The 24,370-nt window shown below is 55.0% G+C and overlaps 1 protein-coding gene across 3 annotated transcripts in view; it reads left to right on the top strand.

Moving 5' to 3' along the window:
- Positions 1–24,370, top strand: part of GNB1 (G protein subunit beta 1) — a 60,509-nt gene that overhangs the window by 20,291 nt on the left and 15,848 nt on the right. For 2 of the 3 annotated variants that reach the window (XM_036227671.1, XM_036227675.1), the window contains exons 2-5: positions 9,378–9,427; positions 16,946–17,048; positions 20,674–20,712; positions 23,153–23,259. In XM_036227671.1, coding sequence (XP_036083564.1) covers positions 16,992–17,048; positions 20,674–20,712; positions 23,153–23,259 — 203 coding nt within the window. In that variant the 5' untranslated portion in view covers positions 9,378–9,427; positions 16,946–16,991. Of the gene's footprint in view, positions 1–9,377; positions 9,428–11,691; positions 11,714–16,945; positions 17,049–20,673; positions 20,713–23,152; positions 23,260–24,370 lie in introns of those variants that run through there. The other variant, XM_036227679.1, reaches the window with a different exon arrangement.

The following is a 24,370-nucleotide window of genomic DNA, read 5'->3' as shown; positions in this document are numbered from 1 at the left end:
TTTTGCATTGGCAAACAAGACTTTGAGACAGATAATTAGACAATGAGTTTATTTATCTAGTGAAAATATATGAGATGATTAAAAATCAGAATATGCTGTCCATGTAGCTTGACTTCCCCGAACGTCTTCACTGTGCCGCTGTGTTCTGGGACACGTTCCTCAGAAGGCTCCACAGTTACATGAGCCTCTTTCCTGTTCTTTCTGGATTAATTCTGTTTTGGGCTTTAAAAGAAAAAGCAGCTGCTGTCAAAATACATTCTTGATCATCCCAATGCATCACCAGACTGTTAATCGCTACGTCAGGTAGGGTCAGGAGGAGGGAAAATGCTCATTAAAGGACACCATAAACATGTCAAAGAGTTGGGATGCCGCGTCAGGCCAACCCCTGCACTAAGACAGGGTGGAGAGTAAGGTGGCTGCGGTCCCTCTCCTGAGCTCTGGGTGTCCGGGTGCCCCCTCGTTATGTCCGCCAGGTCTCCCCCGGCACAGCCTCGCTCACCTCCGGGACCCGCTCTCCCCGCGGGGCAGTGGAGCCGGTGGCCTCGCGTTTACCGTCCTGCCGGCAGGGGGACAAGTGTGCGCTTCGTTTGCTTTGTAATCATTCCTAATTAGTAACCGCAATAGAATTTTGGTTAATACAGCCTGGTTTTCTTAGATTCAGTAAGCTGCTTAGTGAAGTCCTATGACGTGGTTCTTTGATCAGGAATTTTATCTTACTTGGGCATTTCTTGCTTAAAGCTTAGTTAGGAAGGAAAGTCTGGAGCCGAAAGGCACCGTGCAGGGCCTCCTTCAGACAGAGTTTCGGTGTTTCTTTTCTGCTGCTTTACTGGGGCCCCGTTCTCCCCGCTCTCTTCTTCAGCCACAGCTTTTATACCAACGAGGTTTCATTTGAGCGAGGGCTAGCGGTTGGATTAGATACGCAGGAACGGAGAAAATAAAGGTAACTTCCTGTCCCATCCAGAGGGTGAGAGGTGGCGGGGTGTCTCAGTGTTTAGTTTAAGCAGGTGAGAAGCTTGTCTCTCTCGGGACCGTCCTCAGGCCCTTAAGTTAGACTGGGTCATGTGACTTCTCTGGCACCTTTTATAAAAGACCCCGTCCCCTCATCTAATCTTCTCACCCAGTCTTATTTTTCCTTCACCCTGGGCAGCACCCGGTGTGTCGGAGTTCAGTGCTCATGTCGTATACTTTGGCCTTCCCGCAGCAGCCAGCGGTGTCCCTAACGGGGCCTCGTCGCGGGGCCCCTGCACCTCCGGGCCAGGCACGGACAGACGCTCTGCAAATTTTCGTCGAGGGTGTGAATGAAAGCTCACACATTTGAACAAGTGTCGAGGCCATTTTGTTGTTAAACGTTTTATCACCAATCCAAACGCTCATCCCGTTTCAGTGCTGTTGTGTCGTGTGGCGACGTGTGCTTCAGCGGGGGGCCCGTCCCTGGCACGGAGGGCCCCCCGCGCCCCGTCCTGCGTGCAGAGCCCCGCCGGGGCGCCTGTTCCTGCCTCGTTCCTGTCCTCGTCATGCGGGGGTTGTGGGGACACTTCCAGTGCACAGTCCCGCCCGTGTGTGCAGCTTTTACAGGAAATACGAGACTCGTGTCTCCAGCTCGCGAGATTGGAAAGCGTGTCCTTTTTCTTGATAATGGGAGAATGTTTCTGTCAAGGCAAAAACACAGTCACGCTCCCAGGGTTTCTGTCTGACAGACCAGTGTCCGGGGTCTCGGTCCCCATCTGCTGGCGAGTGCCGTGTGCTGTGTTTGCCCTCCTCAGGCCTCAGGGACGAGAGTCCCAGGGCGCGGGGGATCCTGGGAACGTGGTGGGACGCGGGGTGTAAAATCAGGCTAGGCCACAAAGGTGGTTTCCTTTCGCAGAAGAGGTATCGAAGACTCAGTGAGGAGTGGAGTCCTCAGAATTCACGAAGATAAACCCGGGGGCGAGGCACCCCGCGGTTGGGGGGTGCGGCGGAGGGAAGTTAGGGGGCCGGGCACGGGGGGAGCTGGAAGGTGGCTGGCGCAGCGGGCGGGGCGTGAGCACTGGCGGGACCTGGGTGGTGCCCAGGCGGGAAGGGGCTCCTGGGTCTGTCCTCGGGGAGGGCGTGGTGGCCCTCGGTGGCCCTGGGGGTCGGGAGGCGTTGAGCCGTGGGGGCCCTGCAGTGTTGGGGGCCCTAGGACCTGGGGCGCAGTTGGGGGAAGGGCATGACTGGGAGGCGGGCGGCACCCTGTAAGCCAGCAGGAGCAGGGGTTGGGGGAGGAGGCCATCAGGTGTGGCCGCAGCCCCGGGGGGAGACGTGGGTCGTAACTGGAGGCAGCCATTCGAGCTTGGCAGACAGGACGGGCTGGAGTGGGCGTCCCCGGCAGAGACCGCTGGGGAAGCCGTGATGGGGAAGCCACGTCCTTATTTGCAGGTGTTCAGGGAATAGGTGCGGGGCGGGCGTGCTGTGGCACACAGGTCATTTCCTTAGGGTGATTTGACCACAAGAAACAAACCAGCTGGAGCTCCAGACTGCAGGAAAGCAGGAAGGATGGATTCTGAGGCCTGGAGCGGTGGGCGGAGGGGGGCTGGGAGGGGTGGCCGGGGACAGCAGGGGGCGCGCCGCCCTCTGCGGCGGCTGTGTCCCCGTCTCTCTGTGCTCAGCCCGCACCGGGAGGGGCGGCGAGCCGCAGCCTTCCAGCTCAAGTGTCCCTTCCAGACGCGGAGGGCCTGCCCCGCGCACGGTCTGTGTCTTCAGGGCGGGGGCTGGGCGCCCACCCCGGTCTGGTCGGCTGCGACTGTGCGAGTTGGACACGGGGTCATGCATTCTGCACATGCCGCCTGGAGTCAGTGGACATCCCTGAGACGGGGGTTTGGAGGAGGGACAGTGGGGGCAGCTCTTAGAATAGCTGCTCTGTGAGCTGAACAGCTCCCCCACCACCAGGGAAGGCCAGGCGCAGCCCTGGGGGACAGGCCTGGGGGACAGCCCGGCGGCACAGGACAGATGGATCCGGAGAGCAGGGGAGCACGGTTGGGCGGGGAGGGCATCAGGGCGGCCCCGGGAGGACGAGTCTGAGCTCTGGCCCTGAGGGTTGAGTGACGTTTCCTGGCAGAGGGGAGGGCAGGGCAGGGGAAGAAGTACGAGCAAAGGCACAAATCCTACTTTTTGTCTCTGACGTTCTTTGTTTTTTAAAAAAAACGTCCACAGGCTCCTTGTTTCTAAATGAGAGCGAGAGCTGTCTTCCGCACCGGCCGCGCCCCAGCTCTGCCCCTCGCTCTTCACACAGCTTGGAGCTGGTTACTGACCGCTCTTCGCCGCAAGGGTCTTCTGCAGTTTTACAGAATTCAAATGACAGGGGGCAGTGGTAACAGTGCACACCGCGTCAGGTGACCGAGGGGTTGGTTGGGCGACGTGTACACGGGACTCAGCAGCGTGGCCTCTGGCACGCAGCAGTGCTTGAGGAATTTTATTGCTGGTTAAAAAGATTTCGAGCTGTGTATTTTTCAGCCGAAATCTGATTTGGTGGCGTAGACCGTACCAGTTGCGTGGTCCCTAGCAGAAGGGGTGTACCCAGGGCGCCCTCACCGAGGGGCCGGGGCTCAGGTGCGTGGTGGGCGTGGGGAGAATGTTGGAGGGAGCTTTTCAGGGCACGTCACGTTGTTACGAGCCTTCTGCAAAAAATGAATGATTTCCAACAAAACTTTCCCCACGGAGTCACTGTGTTCTGTGTGTAAAACCACAGTCAAGTGTTTAAAAAAGATTTATTTAACAAACACACGGAACATTTACAGGATAATTTAAAAAACAAGTGAACACATTGAGAAATTCGTTAGCGATTAGGGTCACCCCAGAGTGTTGGGTGGAGCCTGTCCTGTGCCCCCCACACCTTCGCATGTAGCGGGCGGCCTTGGTCCCAGTATGGACAGAAGGTTCTTGGGGTGGCACTGTGTGGGGTCACTGCATGCTGTGACGTGGGAACCCTGCAGGCAGTGTTCTGCAGCGCAGGCGACGGGTATAGGCCTCCAGCGTGGCACCTAGGACAGCCGTGTGTGCAGAGCCCCAGCTGGCTGGGGACGGGGTGACGGAGACTTTCTGTAGCTGCAGGGCCAGACGCGTCCCCGACCCGGGCCTGGGCTGCAGTGTAGCGTGCAGGGGACAGCACGGGCGTCCGCCTTCGGCCAGAAGGGCCAGGGCCGGGCCTGCGGAGCCGTGCCCGTCCCCGCGTGGGTCTGGGCGTGCAGCCGCCGGGCAGCCTCTTTGGCTCGCATCCGGCTTACGGAGGTCGGTGGAGAGACGCGCGTTTCTCCAATGGCCGGGAGTCTTCGGGCAAAGTACCCTGACGTCGAGAAGGTGAAGGCAGCCTCCTGCTGGGGGAGTTTGCAGCCTCCAGTGCGCTGAGGGCCGAAAACCCTGCGCGGCTCGGCCGAGGCCCGGGGTGACCTGACTGCCCGCACCGTCCGCCCAACGAGAGGGGAGACATTTCCTTTGGTTTCTGTCCTTCTCTTGGGTCCTCCGCAACGTATTAGAAGAGTGATCTGTCGCCCAGACGTGAGAGTCAGGGACGCCAACCCAGAGCGGAAGCCGACGTCGGAGCTTCAGGGGGGCCTGTAACGTCGCTGTGATCACAGTGAATTAGCTAGAAAACACTAAATGGGAAATCCCCAAGTATTTGGGAATAAAACGAGTCAAAGATGACATCGTAATGGAAAATTGAAAATATTTTATTTTCATTTGAATGAAAGTGAAAGCAGCGCCCTTGTGGGAGGCCGCAGACTCGGGGCTCACTGCAGAAGACGGGGGCCCCGCTGGTCCGTGTCGTCGCCTCAGGAACTGGAGGAGCACGTGGACTTCAAAGCCAGCAAAAGGAAGAAAACGAGCAGAAATCCACGAAATCAGAGATAGACACGGTAGAGACCGTGAAGCTGAGAGCCGGGCCTCGGAGAAGGTCACGCGCTGTGCGGTCAGCTCGCCTCTGGACGAGCCTCTAGCCAGACTGAGAAAAATAGTACTTAAACACGGTTAAAACAGAAGTTAAATACGAACATTAAAAACGAAATAGTAATCCATTTATTTTTAAAAGTACACTCTTAAAACCCAAAATGTATTGATCGTGTTATTTTAGATTTTGAAAAATACCGAAATAACACTACTCATGCAAATACGTGACCACTTTATTGGGCCGAGTTTTCCAGCCTACTGAGGAAGCTTTTTCCCGTCTTGGTCAGTGGAAAAGTCAAGAAGCAGTTATAAAGTGCAGTAATTTCCTCTTACTTTAACTTCAAGTCATCCCATCAAATGCATATTTTTAAAAAATTTATATTTGCCCTTTATCGATTTTGGTATTCTCCTCCCTCAATTTTTAATTTTGAGTAACTTCTTGAAGCTACAGAAAATTTGAAAGAGTAAGTCAGCGAACATTCTGCACTATGCACCAAGATGGAGTAATTTGTAACTTTGGGGCCACATTTTCTTAGTTTCTCTCTGTGCTCGATGGTGAAGCGTTTCAGTGACAAAGATGTCATGATCCTTCCGTCTTCACAGCCACAGCCTCGTGTCCTCTGGGCAGGGGTGCCCTTCACACGTGCCCCACCGTGCCGGCGTGCCCCAAACTTTACTCTTGATTCAGTAATGCCCAGTCCAAGTTCACAGTTAAATTTCTTCAGTTTTCCCCTGAACATTTTTGGGCCCATTTTTTCAAATTCCGGGTCTAACTGAGCTCACGTGTTGGAAATTTGGTTATTAGGTCGCTTAGGCTTCCTGCGACTTTCCACCTTTTCTCCTCTGTCATGTTGACATTTTTGACAAGTTCAGGCCAATACCTTGTCATGTTTCACATTCTGGATTTTTACGTTGCCTCAAGATTGGATTCAGCCAAAGCATTGTTGTCAGACATGTCCCCCGGGCGTCCTGGATGTCACCCCACTTCGCTGAGTCTGAGCGACCTGACGTGGGCTTGTCGTTCTTGGTGGCGACGCGCTTGGTCATCGACTGCAGTGCTGCCCACCGGCTCTCCTGACCGTGGCGGCGTTCCTTTCTCACGGTGCCGGAGTCGTCTGTGAGCGAAGCTTTTGGGCCTTTGCCGATAGCGAAACGTGACGTGCTCTCAGCCACCGCCTTGGGCGTCCGCTGAGCTTTGCCTGCTTGGTCTGGAGCCCCCACACTCTGGAGCCCCACACGTGGGTTTCTAAATCAGTCATTCCTCCTGCATCCGTTTTACATTCCTTTGTAAAGAAAAGTTTTACTGTTTCTCTGGTTTCTTTGTTTTACTTGTTGTCTGTTTGAGCGTGACGGTGTACGTTTGTGTTCCTTTTTTTTCCACTGAGACGCGTTCTATTATAGTTATTCCTTTTTACCCTCGGCTCGTCCTGAGTCTGGCTGTGGGATCGCCTTCGCGGTATCGGGACGCAGCCTGCTTGTCCCGGGCGTCCGGGTGCTGGAGAATTACTTGCGGGGGGTCATGTGCCTCGTCTCTCACTGGCCCCTGGTGCTCCCTGCGGAGCTCGCAGGGCTGGGAAAGGTCCGGTGGTCCACGTGTCAGGTGCACAGTCCCTGTAGGGCTGTGGGTGAACACAAAGCCTGTGACACACCTGTGACTACACACGGGACGGGGCGGGACGGGGCGGGACGCAGCTCTGTCACTGCCCTCGGACCGTCTGGGCCGGGGCCTCCGCGGGGCCGTCGGTGACCGCGCAGTGGCGGCGCAGGTGCGCCTTGGCTTCATTTGAGCTTTGAACGCAGCTGGTAAAGGTGTTCTCTAGGGGTGTCTCGGGGGCTTCTAGTCTTCGGTACTTAAACCTTCACGATGTGGCAAATGTCTGTGTACACAGGGGCCTGTCTCAGTCGTATTTGTCGTTGCTAAATGAACTCAGCAGAGTTGAAGCATAGCTCCGAGCGTTGGTTTCATCAAGGGTCTTAAGCTACCTAGTCTTTGACGTCGTACCTCCGTCCTGGGGACTCCGCTCTGAGGGGGCAGACGCCACGGGGGCAGACTGCCTGGGCTGTGGGGCGCTGTCAGGGTGAACCCTGGTGCCCCGCGTTGCTGAGAGGGGCTCAGAGCCCAGCCCAGCTCCTGCCCTCTGGTGTCAGGTGGCCTCTCTGCTCTGGACCGGGCGCAGGGCAGCTGCGCCCTGCCTCGGCCCCCTGGGCCGCGGTCCCGTTCCAGCTTTGGCCTGCGGCGCGCGCTGAGCTGGGCGCGGCTGGCCGGCACTCGCCCGCCGCGCAGGCCCGTGTGCGCCTGGCCGCCTTGGGGTTTACTAGTTTCGTTCGCGATGGTGGAGTGCCCTTCTCTTCGCTCCGCATCGTGGGGTGCTTTTCCATGCTTTCCCCCCCGGCCTGGGAGACCCCCCGCCACACACCCCGCGCCTACAGCCTCCAGCGTGGCGTCGGCAGTGTGTTGAGTGAACAGGGGTTCAGGGGCTCAGACCCGTCGCTTCAGTGAATGACGACGTCACATCAGGTAGACGTCAAAGGCCGGCTTGGGGCAGGGGGCACGTTCTGGAAGCCTGGGGCTGAGCTGCCAGAGGACGAGAGGGGATGAGGGCAGGACCACAGAGCTCCTGCCTTCCGCGGGCCAGGCGGAAAGCAGGCGGAGGCCCAAAGCAGGCGGAGGCCCAAAGCAGGCGGAGGCCGGCTCCAGTGTCGGCGTTGTCGGGTGGGGGAGGGGTCGTGCGGGATGCCAGCAGTGTTGGGTTTGCTTGTGAAATTGATGATACATTATTGTTTTTTTTTTTTTTAATCTATAGTTCAAATTTTGTTTTATGTATATTTAAAATTTTAACTAAAAGTGGGTCTATAAACTGTTCAGCCTTTTTCTCGGATTTGTATCTTCCCTTACTTTTCTATGACTTCCCTTAAGGGTTGCTTCTAAAAAGATTAACCGGAGAAAATCGAGCCTGCGGAGCGGTGCCCCCCAGGGCTGGCTTCAGCGGACCAGGCCACCGTTCTCCGCACCCAGAATGGCTTCTCCTGCCGCCCCTGAGGGCGCCCGCGGCCAAGCTCAGCCACCCTGTCGTCAGCCCCTGGCCCTCTGCAGTGGCAGTAGCGATGGGACGCGCGGGCTGTGCGTTTGCGCCCCAGTCCCGGCTTTTCCGGGGGGCGGCCCCTCTCTCAGGGTCTCACGGGTGTGCTGCTGCCTGGCACAGTGATTTTGTCCCCTGCACAGGGGCCAGGAGGAGAGCCCCCTTGGGTCTGTCTCTTCGGGCAGAGGTGCGTCCGGACAGCCCCGCGAGAGAGTCCTGGCAGTGGCGAGTTTGCTGGCGTCCCGAGCCACAAGGCCGTCTGGGCATTTGCATTCAAGCAAACCACGACGCGTCCTTCATGCGATCTCTATTTTTCCACCTGCCTCTTCTCTTTGTGTGGAAAATACCTGGCAGGATGTGTGTTTGGAGACTGGAGTAATCGTGACGATCACTGTAAATGGGCAGCTCCCGCCTGGCCTTACATTGCCCTGCAGGGCCGCGTAGTGGTGTCTGGAGACAGCCGGGGTTGGCACGGCTGAGTGTCCCGCAGCAGAGGCTGCTTGCCCCTGCCCCGTGGCTGCTGCAGACAAGCCCGAGCTTGCTTGCCGCATGTGCAGCGCAGCGTGATTGCCAAAGGAAAACATTTTGTTGAATATGAGTGCCTCAGGATTCACGGTTCCAGGGGGGACACTTCCGCTTCCTGAGACGCCTTGCGCCCTCCGGGCTGGAACGTGCAGGGGCCTTGTCTGGCAGGCGGCAGGCAGGCGGCAGGCAACCCGCGAGCCAGCCCGGTGGCCCTGCACACGGGGTTTAACTCAGAGATTAGAGAACGCACTCAGACATTTTGAAACTCAGTTTCCAGAAAGGAGCAGGCGATCCTGCAGCAGAAATCCAGACTCAGTGTGTATTCGTTCCGGCCACCGTGTGGCGGGAGGAGCGTTGAGGGCAGCGCCGGGGCGCCTGGCTCCCCCTGAGCACCTCCTGGACCCTGGGCCCAGGCTGGGGTGGCACCGCGGCCGCGCTGGCCCACCGGCACTCGGGCAGTGTTGGCCAGGGCTTGCTCGAGGTCCCCTCCTTGTCCGAGGGGAAGTCTGAAGCAAATTACTCAGAAGCTTCTTGAACCGCGGTGCTTTTTTTATTATTATTATTATTATTGTTACTGTGACTTTTCCAGTAACAGGATTTTAAACACTTCCTTTCAATACTTTTCAGTTTAATTTAGGGTAATTTCCCTGAGGTGTGCGCTAAAGATTTTTTGAAAAGAAATTGAGATTCGATTTCTTTTCACACTGAAGAACTGCATGCTAAGTTAACACAGAGTATACCAAGTAAAACCATTTGGGACTAGACAGGGCGATGGGGAAAGGGGTGTGTGTATTGCTCCCTAACGTGGACGGACTGTCGTTCCTTGAAGCCTGAATGCAATTCAAACACATCCTGTTCTGTCTGTTGCAGGTAATTTTGCGTGTATTGGAGACCAGACCTGAAGCACTTCTGAAGTTAAGGTAATTTTGATGTAATTCTTACCATTTTTTAAAGTACGATATTTAAATTTCTTTAGGGTTTTTTTAATAACCCGGTTTTGCCCATCTCTTTCTCAAGCCCACAGCTGGTTTTCGGAACAAATGGATCCTGAGTAGGGTGTTTTCTTGAAAGGCTCTGTCTAGTGGGTCAGCAGGAAGGGAGGGCCACACCGTTTCTGATTCGCATTCTGGATTAGAGCAGTATTTCTCCAGCTTCTTTCATTACAAAGCAGGGGGCCCCTTTTTCCAAATTCAGTCTTCGTCGGACTGCCATCTGGTACAGATAAGGCTGAGGCCACGTGATGCGGGTACGAACCCCGGCGTGTCGACGTGCTGGGGGTGACGTCGGGGGTGACGGTGTTTGGCTCTCCGTGTTGTTCTTGCGACTCTTTGTAAGTTGGGATAAATCAAAAAGCAAAACCAAATTGAATGAATCGGGTGCTCGAACGGTTGGCTATCGTACACCCAAGGTGAACTTGATACCGTAGACAAAAAAAATGAACTCAGGGTGAACCACAGACCTACATATCAAACCTAAGCCTAGAAAACCTTTAAAAGAAAACAGGGAAAGTCATTGAGACTTTGCGCGTTAGGCAGAGATTCATCAGTTGTGACATGAAAGACACAGACCATAAAAGAGAACATTTAGGACTTGATCAAAATTAAAACGTGCACGTCGGGCCGTTGGCTTCCGTGTGTCGGGGCACTGCAGGCCAATGTCGCCGTCAGCCCTGAGGCTTCAGCCGCGCCCCGGACATCAGACTGGACTTCTGCTTTCGGCCCACTGCTGGGGAGATGGACACGCGTGGCCGTTGCCTTCGGGTGGGAGAGGAGACGCGGTCTTAGAGGCGGGGCGGGGAGACAGCGCGCTGGAGGGTCTCCCCCGAGAGCTGCCTCGCTCTGGAAGCAGCACTGGCAGGGGAGCTCATCCTGGGGACGGGGGACGGGCGTGGGGGCTGGCAGAAGGTGCCTGACCCCCCCCCCCCCCACGACGAGCCGGGGAGCTCCTCTAAGGCACGTCCCTGAGTGTCGAGGGGGCGGGGACAGCCATGGGAGGCAAGCCCACTCCTGCGCAGGCTGCCCACGGGGACGGGCCTGGAGCCCACAGCGAGCGGCCGTCTCGTCCCCTGCCCGTCGCCCTCCAGCAGTGCAGAGGCTTTAGACAGGCAGGTTCGTGCTCGGCGTTTAAATCAAAGAAGTCCTGAGTCTTACTTAAGTTATTTAGTAAACGACAGCACGATTGGAGTTTTTGAAAGCTTTTGGTAACGTACTTCTTCCCGATCAGATTTAGTTTTAACATGTTCCGAAAAGGAAGTTCTTCACAGTAGTTTTTAAACGTGGCATCGCGCAGCGGCCCGCAAGCGACTGCGTGTGCAGGCGGGCGAGCTACGCGTCCGTGCGGGGGCCGGGCTGGGGCGCCGAGCGGCCGTGCTGTGTGCTCTGCGGCCTGTCCCTGGCGGGGGATTGCTTTCCCGCTGTTACCGGGTGTGTGTGGTTTGTTTTATTTGTTTTTGTTTTTTTAAATTTTATTGGGGTGACATTGGTTAATAAAATTAGCGTAGCTGATTTTTGTCAGACAGCCAATCCCTTTGGGTGTGTGTGACCCCATATGCCCCCCCACTTGAGCACGGGCAGCTGCCGCTGGCAGAGCGCCCTCCCGAGGGCTTGTCTGGCTCAAGCTCGAACCCCCTAGAATGACACGTCAGGTTCCCGCACGTGCAGCTCAAGTGCAATGGCATTTCATTGCTGGTGATGCGTGACTTCTCTGTGTAGGTTTTGTTCTGATTTGAAAAGGCCAAGGACCTTTAAGGTTCGGAAGGTAGTAAACCGGGGCGAGGCCCCGGCCCTCTGCCGTGGACAGTCAGCCGGGGCCTTGGAGGTCAGGCCAATTTTAGGGCCAAGGTTTGTCACTTTATGTACAGATGGTTTTTTGTGTCTTTTTTATTTACAGAGCTAACCGATGATTGTTGTATAAATTTACAAATGACTAAATTTTTACATCGTCTTCATGCCTTAGGGGATGCGCACTGGTCGAGGTTGAACAGTTAAGGTTGAGCCGTATTGTCCGTCAGCGGGGAGTGGAGAGTATCCTGGACGGGCGTCACCTGACCGCTGACCGCTGCACTGCGTCCGCGTCTGTGAGTCCGCTCTTAAAATTGGCAGCAGGAAGTTGAGAAGCAGGAATATCTCACGAGGATATTCGACGTTTAGGGCAGACTATTTAAATACACCGCGTCGCAGTAAAATGCGGTGTAATCCTAATAAAATGTAAGTGGAGGTCACGTTCCTGGCATGTGAGTTTTCAAAAGATGTGTAGAAATTTGCTGGCCAGACGAGGGTGTGACATGGGCCTGGGTCTCCCCCATAGTCGTCCTCGTCGCCCTGCTGAAGCTGGTTCCCACCGCTCTGCCGTCAGATCCTCTGCGAACACTGGTGTGGTGCCGCGTCATCAAAACTTGACACTAATTTCTATCACTTTTGGATGTAGAAGCTTCCGAGGTCAACATCCAGTTGTTCAGACAAACTTGGGAAGTATTGGGTTGCATCCTTTTTCAACAGCCAGCTAAAGTGGCAGAGTGATTCTGTGTCCTCGCAGAAGAAAATGTCACCACATGACACAGCCTGCTCGTGGACTGTCTGCACTCCCAAGAGATTATAGCATATTTAATGAGCGCTTGTAATGTACTCAAACAATACCAAAAAATAATGATTTTTAGAAAAATTTATTGAGACTGTTCAAACACATACACACAGAATTTCATGTAATCACCCAGCTCCAGCATCTGCAGAACTTGGCCAGTTTTGTTTAAACACCTCCCCCACTCCCCGCTCCTGTCTTGGAGTGCCCTAAAGCAAATCCCAGCTTACTGCTCTGGGAAGTAAGAAGTATTTGTCAGTTAAGGACCTTAGTCCCATTGTGACACCAGACAAAAGAACAGCAACTCCTGTCATGAGATAGGCAGACCAAAATCAGATTTTTCTGACTTTCTCTAAAAGGTCTGTACATTTGGATTTTGAATCAAGATCCAAAGTCTGGTAGCATTTTAAAAAGTGATTTTAACGGAAAATTGCCACGTATGCAGAAGTTAACAAGTGGCATTAAGGAAGCCCATCGCGACCAGACTTGAGCAGTCCCCGCTCAGGGCCGGGCTGGCTCGGTGCCGGCCCTCCCCCATCCCTGTCCTCGCTGGCCCGTCGTTCTTAAATACGTCAGTGCATCATCACTTTAAAGGACAGGGAGGCCGCGGTGGGTCGTGTCCGGGGCGGGGGGCGCGGCGCCCCCTCCAGCAGTCGCGCCCCTCGCGGGGCGTGCGTCTGCGCTGCTGCCCTGCGCTGCTCACGGCGCTGTCAGAGCCGTGTGTACTGAGGGGGGGGGGCTCTGTCGCCCTTTGGACTCCCACTGTCTTCGTTTTGGAGATGATCCTGAATTTGGGGATGACAGAAAAATGGAAAAGCTGATGAAATTGGTTTTAATTCCTCATGCGAATTCTGTTCTCTCCGAATGCTGCTTTATCTTGGAGAGGAGGTGCAGTGCACGGTGCCAGCCAGTGAGCAGCCCCCGCCCCGTGCGACGCCCGTGGCCTGGGAAGCGTCAGAGGTGCCGCCGCCGTGGGCTCGGCGTAGTGGCCGTCCGCGGCCGTGCGGGGCTGGCGTGAGACCGTGTGCGTGTGCGGGGCGGGGGGGCCCTTCACCCTCTAATCACCGAAAGGCTGACGGGGCACTTTCCCGTCACCTGTCATAGAGAGAACACCTTTGTGATTTTGCAGTAAACACGCCAGGCCGAAAAGGGATTTGGTGAGAGGCACGTTTCCTGGTATGCGGCAGAATCAGACCTCGAATTGATTTGTCGATACGTTAGCAAACCTGCCGCCTGAGCGTCAGTTTCGTGACTGTTGGCCGCGGGTGCTGGGGGCCATGGCCGGCCACTCCTGGGGCACGGGGTCTGGGTTGGAGGGAGGTGGCGCTGCACTTGTCAGGAAGTGATGGGGGGCCACCGTGATGGGGGGCCACCTGCAGCGCGTTGCATTGCAAATGAGAAATATTTGGATAAAAAAATTCGGCTCCCTTCCGACTTGCAGAGCTGCTGTGTGCAGTCTGAAGTAGGGGTGCACCGCGTCCCACACTGGCTTTTAAGTTACTTAAATTTCCACGAGAAATGTTTCCAAAACAGAAGGTCTGACCGAAAGCCAGTGGCAGATGTGGGTCACGGGGGCAGGCGCGGCTCTCAGCAGGGCCTGTCTTAGGGGATTAGACGGGTCAGCGCGCTGAGTCAGCGCGGCCAGCGCTTAACAGTGACTTTGACACAGGTGGGGTTTCCAGAAGGCTTTGGGGGGACTAAGGATAGTGAGGAGAAAGGCACAAGCAATTAAATGTAAGTAAGACTTTTAAAATGTACACTCGTTTTGTCATCAAAGGAGTGTGAACTACTTGGCCACTTTTAGAAAATGAGAAAAATCTTGCCAGTAATTCTAAAAGTGCTATTAGTCTTTTAAAAAAGATTTTTTTAAACTAAATGTATTTTTTGCTCTAAAATTGTTTTTCATTTAACATATGATAAGCATTTTTCCAGGTTTTATATTGTTTTCATTATTGTTGTTACCGATTAATAATTCATCTGGTAAAAAGTTAACATTAGCTTTTCTTCTTTAACTGGAAAGTATAGAGAAAAAAATGTGACTGCTTCTTGGTTGCAGGGCCCAGATAACCTGTTAATTTTTTGAAAGGGGGGGATACGTCAACATACATGTATGTGTGTGTGCATATATGTACACACACGATATGATAATGTGAAAAATAAAAATTGCCCCACTATTTCTTTCTCCAAAAATAGTCACTATTAACATTTTCTTACGTGTACACAAAAAAGCTTGCTACGTGCATAGTTGTGCGTTCTTTTTGTATGTAAGGAAGGAAAGGCTCAGCCTTCACACACTGGTCTGTGCCTTGCTGGTGTCCTTTACTGTATCTTCTCAGAAGCGCATTTGAGGTGAACGTTTAGTTCGTGGGAGTAAAAGGCTTTCGTGTCCTGTCAGTTCTGCTCGATGTTGGAGTGGGCGTGCTGTGTGCCGTCCACGGGGCGCGGGTGGACTGTCTGCTTTCTGTGACGGTGGCGATGGTCGGTCTCTCCACGCGCCTCCGGTGGGGCCAGTTCACTGACCCGTAGCTCAGGGCGAAGGGGGCCGTCCTGTGGCCGTGTGCGCACACCACATCACAGTGGTCCTGGATAGTGTCCCCCGGTGACAGAGAGGTCAGCGTGCTAGAGGCCCTGGACAGCTCTTCATCAGTGAAAGTCCATCCGCAAAACTTCTTGTCCAGATTTGATTTAGAAAATACTCCTTTGACGTAGAAAATAAAGAATGTAAATTTTAAAAACTTTCTTTTTCTCACCAGATCGTTTGTATAGATTAAATAGGGTCTTAGAGGACACTTATTTTTATCGCCGGTAGAAGTAGGAATGCCGCATTTCTTAAACAGTAGTAAACGTGGATTTCGAATCTCTAAATTGAGACTTAGATGTGGACACCGATTGCAGAGGGAGCTGCAATCAAGACAGCGGTAATCATTGATGCTTCTCACTGATGGAAGAGAAAGATCTGACTTGGTTTGCTTTGCTTGTGACTAAAGATTCAAGTTAGCAAGTTGTTGGTATTCGGAAATTTTGTGAGGTAACTGAGTTTAATGGAGCTTCTCAATTTAAAGATAACTTAGGTTTTCAGTAAATTCATTTCTTTAGCTTAAAGCAGAAGGAAATATTTAAAGAAATACTTAAGATCTGCAGGTATCCCACCTAATACTGGGGTTCGCGTCTTCACCTGCTCAGAATGCCCTCCCTGTTCCCCCAGATCCTAAGGAGCTTGTTTAGCCCTTAACTAAAAATGAGCTTTTTGTGTTTAAATTAGGATCAGAAGTTATGTTTGTTGAGTGAAACTACCGCGTGAGCGCCCCTCACAGCACGAGCCGTGGTTTTCTTCACACCGGTTTTGGGAGTGACGCTGGCGGCGTCCTCCAGACGGGGGCTGCGGCTGTGGGCCTGGGGACCCACGCGGGGCCGGCCGGGGGGCCGTGCCGGGAATGGCTCCCAGCATGCTTGGTGCTGCTGCACCCCAGGTCACACGCAGAAGCCTGGGGCGCGGGTGCTCTGTGACCGCGGGGGAGCGGCGTGTGCGGCGTAGCCTCTGGCGGCGGGCGCCGGGGTCCTGGGCCCCAGGGCACCGGCATTAGCCATGCTGCCCACGTGCTCACGGCGCCCACTTAAAGCGATGCCTTTCGAAACAGCCTTTCTGCTGAGAAACACTTCTGAGACTGTTGGCGTGTGTTGCCTTGTGTGTCGCCTCTGCGGACCGCGGGGGCAGGTGTCCGGGGACAGGTGTGCGGGGCCCGGGCGCCGCGGGCGGCTTCTCGTGCTCCTCCCGGGAATAGGCAGCGGGTGCAGGTGGGAGCTGGGCGGGGACTCGCTCCCCCAGACGAGCGCTCTGTCGCTCGGCGTGCTTCTGCGGGTGGGGGCGCCTGCGAAATGTCCCTCCAATGTTTCAGTCTCAAGAGGACGAACAGCCGCTCGTTAAATACCTGGTGTATGTCATATTAACCCTGTGACTTGCACACAGAATCCGTGGTGGGAAACTTTCCCCTGGTGCATTTGCAAAGGAAACGGGGGCCCGGCCGGAGCCCGTTCGCACGCGGGCGCTGATCGCATTCTTCAGTGGTCAGGGGACGGCAGCGATCACAGCTCCAGCTTTGGCTCGCATTGCGCATGTTCGTGCCCGGCCAAGCTGTGCTCTTGGTCAGAAATGCAGCCCCAGTTACAAGACGCCTTCGGGGAAATGAGGCTCTCATGAGCAGGGCGATTGTGCTGTGGCTCTGACTTCAGGGGTGCTAACGAGGCTGCGTGTGAGCAGGGTCTGGAGTGGGCGGCCGGCTGTTCGTACTGGGCCCGACTGCGCCGGCGCCTGTAAGGATCTGGTGGGGGTCTGAGTCTGCTGGGGTCCCGGGGGCTGTTTTGGTGGGAGAGCAGGTTGCCCCTCCCTGAACCAGAGTCCTGCCAGACACCACGCCAAGTCCTTCGGGAGTCACTGTGTGACCATTCTGACATCTGCGCAGTGGTGGGTTCAAGATCGTGGACGTGGCTTGACGTGCCGCGCAGCCAGGTGGCCACGGACCCTGTTTCCTGACCTCACGCACCTGGGTTTTCACGTGAGAGCTGTTCTCAGTGTCAGCCTCAGGTCCCTCGTGGAAAATGCTTCCTAACAGGGTTTTCCTTTTCAGCCCACCCCCATCTTTTGAAGCCTCCATTACACACTGTCACCGCACGAAGCTAGTGGATGGTGACAGTGAGATCGTATCCGCCCAGGCCGTGGCGTGGGTCTTTGCAGCTCCTGATGAATGCGCAAGAGCGCTGACCGAGAGTGAGACCGCGGCTCTCGGGATTTCAGCTTCCTTTTCCCACCTTTGTTAACTCCTCCGCCGATGCTGATGGATGCTTTTGCACTTGGCTTGTTTCAGATCTCAGATTCTTCGCGGCGGCATTGGACAGCGCTAAGATCAGAAGATGAGTGAACTTGACCAGTTACGGCAGGAGGCGGAGCAGCTGAAAAACCAAATCAGAGTACGTAGCCGCACGTGTGTTTAGTTTACTGATTATTTGAATTTTAGGTCAGCTGCTCCCTGTTTTAGGGAAGATGGGTTACAGAGTGACCGCGTGGCGTTTTAGACTGAGATTTACTGAGCACAGATCCAGACGCTCGGCCAGCACGTTGCCGTCAGGGTTTGTTTTCTAGCATATCGTTATTTGAACATGTACAAAATGTTCAACGTCTTTCTGTACCTGTTTTCTTAACTTTGGGAATTAGCTTCGTGGCAGTGCTCTGGTCACGGTGTGGCGGCTGCCTCCGTCCGCCGTGCCAGGTATTTCAGTGCGCCTGGATTGTTCTTCACTTTGAAAAGTCGCGTTCCTCTGGGCTGGCGGCTGGGTCTCCAGCTTTCGCTAGGCCGTCAGGGGGAGCAGACACGTCTGATGGCCGACGGAACAGGCGTGCACGGCCCGGCTGCCCCGTGCAAGGAGCCGCGTCCCAGGGTCGGTCCCCACTGTGCCGCGTGGCACCGCAGAACCCGGGGCTGCGACGGAGGCGGGGGGGGGGGCCCACGGGTTAATCTGCCCTCGTCCAGGTTCGCAGGGCGGTGCCGCCCGTGAGCGGTTCTCGAGAAGCATGGCGCATGAGCAGGCGTTTCTGTCTCAGACTGTCCGTGCGGGAGGTGCAGGAGGAGGCGGGCTTTCCAGAACCGAAGCCCCCGGCGCCCTCCGCACGTGTGGGGGCCGTGTCCGCACCACGAAGACCTTCTCTCTGGCGCCTTTGGGCCCTCCGTACGGCTTTGCCACCCTCCAGACGCCACTTTCCAATCTGTGTTTAAACAGTTTTGAGTTCACTGCCATGATGGGGCCTAATTATTTTCCTTTAAATAATGGCCGTGTTCAGAAAGCCTCGTGGCGATAGGAGAAAGAAGCCTCAACATCCTTTTAGCCAATCTTTTCGTGAACTTGAGAATCGATAATGGAATTATATGAGGTCTGTAGCCAAAGGAAACAAAATATCCTTTTACTCTAAGAATTTCAACTTTTACCATTTAAAAGATCTGATACACTCAATAAAAATAAGGAAAACTTAGTGCTTTTATTTGCCCTGATCAGACTTGTTTGATGTCTGTCCACTCTCTAGAACGTAGAAATCAGAATTTTTTCCCTACAACTGTCAATGGTTTATTAGTCACGATTCACAGACGGTGGCCACGCTCAGAGCTCTGTTCCTGGCCGACGGTTTGCGTGGCGCAGGTGGCGATGTCCCTGTTGCGCAAATGGCGGTCAGTGTGGCCTCTCTTGCCGTTTTTCAGATCCCGTTACACTGAAAAGTGCATGCAGGGCAGTTCTCCTGTGGGCCACATGTGGAGTTTAAAAATGTAAAAGGAAACGGGTGGAATTAATTTTTAGTGTGATCTATACCAGCCTATCTAAAATCATTTCAGCATACACTCGATAGGTATCATTTTACACTTTCCGTTTGTGCTGAGTCTTGAGAATTCATGAGTCTCTTCCATTGAAGGGCTTGCTTCAGTCACCTGGACTATGTCTGGTGGCTCACGGCTCCCCATGGGACCGGCTCCAGGGAGAGCGGCCACGCTGCCCGTCCCACAGCTGCCCGCATGGGCTGTGTCCCGGGCGCGGGCACGGTGTGGGACGGCAGGGGCGGCTGGGCCCATCGCACGATGGGGAGGGGAGACTTCCTTTCGGAAGGAGAGGAACACCCTTTTGTTCCTGGTTGCCCACAGAATGCATGCCTCTTAACGCAGGGCACAGTGAACAGGAAATGGTCAGTGAGCCTGGGAGGGGCTGCTTCCCGTCTTAGGTCTGTCTGCAGCCGACAGACCCCAGAGGACAGTCTCGTCGTCCCTTGGTAGATTTGTGAGGAAACGTGGACTCTCGGAGGGATGCCGAGTAAAGCATGGCATGTCTTAAGTTCATGGGCTACCCGATGAGTTAAGAAACACATGGTGAAATGGATAGGTACGTAAGTTACAAAGTGACTGTGCTGACCCGTGCAGATGAGCAGGACTCACCGCAGGGCGAGGGCCCAAGCATGGCCATGCAGTGACTGAGCAGAGTCGGGGTGAGGCCTCGCACGCCTCGGTCTGTGTTTGACGCACGTCTGACTGCATGAGGAGCTGGCTGGTTTGTGGTTTGGATGTGTTCCTCTGGTTCAAGGGGACAGAAAAGGTGACCTGTTCCCCTGAGTGACACTCCTCATCGCAAACAAGACAGAGGCCTTTGCACTCAAAGACGCCCCCAGGCTGCACGTGTGGCCTCCTGCTCAGTGGGATATGGTGGGGGTGCTCGGGCGAAGGCTGCGCTGAGTGCTCAGCAGTGGGGTCACCACTGTCTGTCACGTGGTGCACGATGGACCCCAGCCAGGTGAAGTTCCTTAAGTCCCATGGTTTATTTTTTCCATTTAAAAAATTCTCATTTTTCTTTCTTAAAGTTTAAAGCTATAGATAGCAGCAACAAACCAGGTATTCAGAAATTAATGTTAAACTCGGCACCGGCCACGTGGAGTTCACTGGCGAGAGACCTGCTACGCTGGGCCTTCCCCTCTTCTGACTCTCTTCTCCAGATTTAGATGCTGCTACAGAAGTCCTTGGTTACATATTATTTTGTGTTTTAATTATATAATTAAGCAGCATTAATTAAGCAGAATGACACGTAATTGCATAATTGAAATTGAAATTGGAATCTGGATTTTGGTATGCCTATGGTAACAATCTCTGTGAATGTGTTTCTGTGCTCTTGGTAAGTAACCCCAGCAGCTTCACGAGATAAAAATGATCAGCAGGAAGGTGGTGGCCGCTGGGCGGTGGCGACCCCCACACACACGCCCGGAGGGGCGCAGAGGCCGTCGTGTGGCCCCTGCCCCGGGAAAGCAGCGGCCAGGTGACTACATACTGGAACCATTTTTCTCATTAGAAATGGTCATAATTTTCTTGTAAGTTATTCCTACACTCAGATTTTGACACTTTTGAAGCTATCACGTCATTTTCCTCTATAACGTGTGCTTTCTGTTTGTAAAACACATGCACTAATCTGGGATTTCAGCATTTTACTTTTTAGTAACCCGATCGCTTAGGGACAGCGAGCTGCTCTTCAGCTTTAGCGTCCTCCTCTCTAGTACTTCCTCGCTTCCCAAGGTCCCTTCGTGGGCGAGAAAGCGGGCGGGGCAATAGAACAGCAGACGTCTCCCCAGACCCCTCGCCCCTTCGCGAGCAGCTCGGCGGGCGTGACCACTGGGCTTGGGAGCAGCCCGCGGTTGGCGGTCCAGGGGGACAGTGCTTCGCGTTGGAGCAGAGCACCTCAGGCGTCGTCTTCTGGGCCCGCAGCTGCTGGGCTGTCAGACAGCGAGGCGGCCTGCGGGGCCGGAGGGGCAGAGGCGGCGCCCGTTCTGGGCTCCTCCCCGTCTGGGCTGTGTTTCTGGGGCCGCAAGGGCGTTGTGCTCATGAGACCGGGACATACTGGGGCGTCACACGTTCTCTGTGTTGGGTGAGATCCCGGGCACGGGCCGGGGTGTGCTGGCCCCGTGCTGTGGGGCGGGAGGGGCCACGTCCTGCTCCTGCTCTGAACCCGGCTCGAGGCCCTGGGCCCCAGCGCGTCCGAAACCTCACTGATCTCCTCTTCCCTCTGCTGTTCCTAGGATGCCAGAAAAGCGTGTGCGGATGCGACTCTCTCTCAGGTAAGCGTCATTTCGCGCAGCCGTCTGCCCCGGGACCTGTGGGACGAGCGCCACCGCGCCCGTCCTCCGGCCCAGCAGGCGGGACAGCAGCGCCCGGGGCGCGTCCTCCCGAAGCCGCTGTGCTGCGGGGGGAGGGGGCTCCCCTCACGCCCTAGATGGGGGCTCGTTGGAGGGGGCAGCGTTGTAGAGTGTTAGGTCTTAAAGCACAGCCCCTGAAGGTCCTCCCCTGAAACGCTCTGCCTCAGCACGTTTCTAAGACCGAGTCAGGCAGATCCTCCAAGCGTTAAACGAGTCGTGCCCCGGCGGTTCCTAGACACGCACCGGGAAGAACCGACAGCCGGCGCCCACGCAGCACGCCCGCACGCGCGTCCTTAGCGGCATGAGCCACCGCAGCCGGGGCTGGAAGCGGCCGAACTCCCTCGAGCGGGGGAACAAGTCGCGCTAAATACGAGGGACAGTCACTCAGTCACAAAACGGGTGTAACCGACGCGCTCTGCAGCACGGATGAACCTCAGAAACGCACGGAGGGAAAGGGGCCAGACATCAGAGGTCACATGTCGTGTGATGCCCTTCGCACGGAACGTGCGCGGCAGGGAACCAGGGGCAGGAGGTGCCTGGTGCGCAGCGCCAGGCGCCAGGCCGGCGTCGGCGAGCGGGGGGCGGGGGGGGAGCGTGTCGGGGCCGGGCTCTCCTCTGGGGCCGTGAGGGGTTTCGAGCCAGGGAGAGGTGACACCATGCAGCGTGAATGTGTGTCCTTCATTTAGTTACATTTTATTTTATTTATTTTATTTTTTTAGCTTATTTTTTATTTTTTATTTTATTTTTTATTTTATACATTTTTTAGGCGAGGCGACCCTTGGGTTGACCTCACAGATTGCAAGGACCTTGTCAGCTTATGGTCCCTTATTTTTTAATTTTTTTTTACGCCTACAGCACCCGGTCTTCCTAGGTGGTCTCCCATCCAAGTATTAACCAGGCCCGACCCTGCTTAGCTTCCGAGATCAGACTTTGGGCTTGTTCAGGGCAGCGTGGCCATAGATGAATGTGTGTACTTTATTTAAATGGCGAATTTCATCTCCTTAAATAAGTTAATATTTCTGTCTAAATCAAACAAATGTGAAAAGAAAAATAGTTCTACCGAGCATGATTAAATTTTTTCCAGCATCCGAATGCTTTAGGGGATGTACTTCGAGGTTACACATTAAAGAGAAGTTGTGCTGCGTGGTGTTACCTGAATTTGAACTCTCAGGTACACTTTGGAGAGCACTTTTTTTTAGTTAAGTTAATTTTTAGCATTGGTTAATACAATTAGATAATTTTTAGGTGTACGTTGTCATTTGACATCTGTATATTCTATTGTGTGTCTATCACCCAAAGTCCAGTTTCCTTCAGCTACCATATATTTGATCCCCTTTACCCACTTCACTGTCTCCCTAAACCCCATATTTGACCCCCTTTACCCCGTCTACCTCCCCCTTCCTCCCCACCCCACTGGTCACCACTAGCCCGTAGTCCGTGTCCATGAGTCTGTTTGTTTGTCCTGCTCATTTGTTGCTTTTAGGTTTATGTCCCATACATAAGTGGGATTTTCATGTGGTTTTCAACTTCTTCTGTCTGGCTTATTTTGCTTAGCGCGATTATCTTGAGGTTCATCCATGTTGTTGCAAATGGCCGTATTTCATCTCTTCCTATGGCTGAGCAGTATTCCGTTGTGTATATGTACCACAGCGTCTTTAGCTGGTCATCTATCGTAGGGACACTTCGGTCGCTTCCATGCCCTGGCCACGGTGAATAATGCTGCTGTGAGCATCGGTGTGCAAGTATCTTTTTGGATATGGGTTTTCAAGTCTTTGGGGTAATACCCAGTACAGGGTTTGCTCAATTCTCAGTTTTTTGAGGAAGGAGGACACATTTTTTAAAACCCATGATTGTGACAGAGTCACTGCACTTGTCAGGCCCAGACCTTTCATGTGTCGGGGCTGCGAGGTGGGGCTGCCTGTGGCTTTGTGCCGGGCACAGCGGCGATGCCGGGCAGGCGGTGGCTGCTGTCGGGTCGGCATGCGGCCCAGTGGCCGTGGAGAGCAGGCGTGCGGGTCTGCATAGTGATGCGCGGAGCGCGCTCCAGAGCCGGCTGTCATCTGGGAGGAAGGAAACCTGGGAGGACAGGCAGGACTGGGAGTGGCTGGCCCCGAGCGTAGCACGCGCTCTGCCCCAGCGGACACGTGGCAGGGACGGGTGGTGCGGACCACCCCAGGAGCAGCGTCTGGGGATCGCAGAGGGGGTGGGGCGCCACGGGGCAGGAGAGGTCCCAGTGGGGCACGGCCGGTGACTCGTGGGCACTGCGGCCGGGCCGGCAGGGGGGCGCAGGACGGCGCGGAAACCTTGCGGGGCGAGGACGATCTCGTCACGGTGCTGATTTGCAGTGACTTCTATTTTTAAGATCACGAATAACATCGACCCTGTGGGAAGAATCCAGATGCGCACCAGGAGGACGCTGAGGGGGCACCTGGCCAAGATCTACGCCATGCACTGGGGCACGGACTCCAGGTGTGTGGCGCGCGGGTCGTGGCCGGGGCTGGGGCCGTGCGGGTGGGGCACGGCCATGTCTTCACCGTCCCGGCCAGGGCACGCCGGGCTCTGAGCCCCCGGCCCACCGCGTCCTCCCAGCCGCTCAGCGCGCCTGCGGGACCCTGGGGGCGTCTTTGACAGCACCCCCCGCCCCGTGCCGGGCCTCCTGGCTGACCCTGCGGTGCCCTGGTGCAGGGGTCCCAACGCCCGCCCCACGCCGTGCCCCGCCGTGCCAGGACCGTGGGCGTGTTGAGCCTTAGGACAGTGCTGTGGGCCCCAGGGGCTTTGCGCGGGGTTGCTGCCATTTTCTTCACAGAGCCCGCGTCAGACGGCGAGCACGCATGCCTCAGCTGCGCCCCCATCCTCTCCCCCGGGCCTCTGTGCCCCCCTTTTACCCACCATCCCAGGGGGAAAATTGCCGGCATGGGCTCCTCGCTTCGGCTTTAAATTCTGCCTCCTGTTCGGACCTCTGCCCTCCAGTGGCCCGTGTCCGCGGTGTGCTGGGTCCTCCCCGCCCCCCCTGCTCCCCGCCCCGTAACCTGCAGCGCGGCCCAGATGAAACCTGTTGGAGCCTTCGCCTTCTTTCAGGCGCTACCGCAAAGTCCATCTCTTCTGCGTTTTCTGCCCAAGTAATGACCTGAGAGCCGTGCGGCTTTGTGACTCTAACGTGGTCTTTCAAATACCTGAGGATTCTTCCGATGCCTTTCTCTGGGTAGCAGTTTTTTCATGCTTGTCAGAAATTTCCAGATTGGTTTTCTCTGTTCATGAAATTGCTGTAGAGTGCGGACAGCTGCGGAACAGAAGAGCGTGCCTTTGGTCTGCTCTGCGTGGTGTCCCGTGCAGGCCCAGATGCAGACGAGAGCTTATTAGGGCACTTTAACAAGGGCAGCTGCCGGGAAGAGTCAAAAAGGGAAAAAGAGGAAACCTCTCTTCTTAATCAGTCCATCTGAGTTACTATCGAAAGTAGGTGCTGATCAAACAGTATCTCACCTGTGGGGTTTTTCCTCCATTTGTGGGAACATCAGTGTCCTGATCAGACAGCACATTTGATAGACGGTGCTGTAGCCAGGCTGTGCTCAGAGCACAGTAC

The sequence above is a fragment of the Rousettus aegyptiacus genome, unplaced genomic scaffold (assembly GCF_014176215.1).
Source record: "Rousettus aegyptiacus isolate mRouAeg1 unplaced genomic scaffold, mRouAeg1.p scaffold_m13_p_1, whole genome shotgun sequence".
In the NCBI taxonomy this organism is placed as follows: domain Eukaryota; kingdom Metazoa; phylum Chordata; class Mammalia; order Chiroptera; family Pteropodidae; genus Rousettus; species Rousettus aegyptiacus.
The sequence above is the reverse complement of the archived record's forward strand: the minus strand, read 5'-3'. Positions and strand labels throughout refer to the sequence as shown.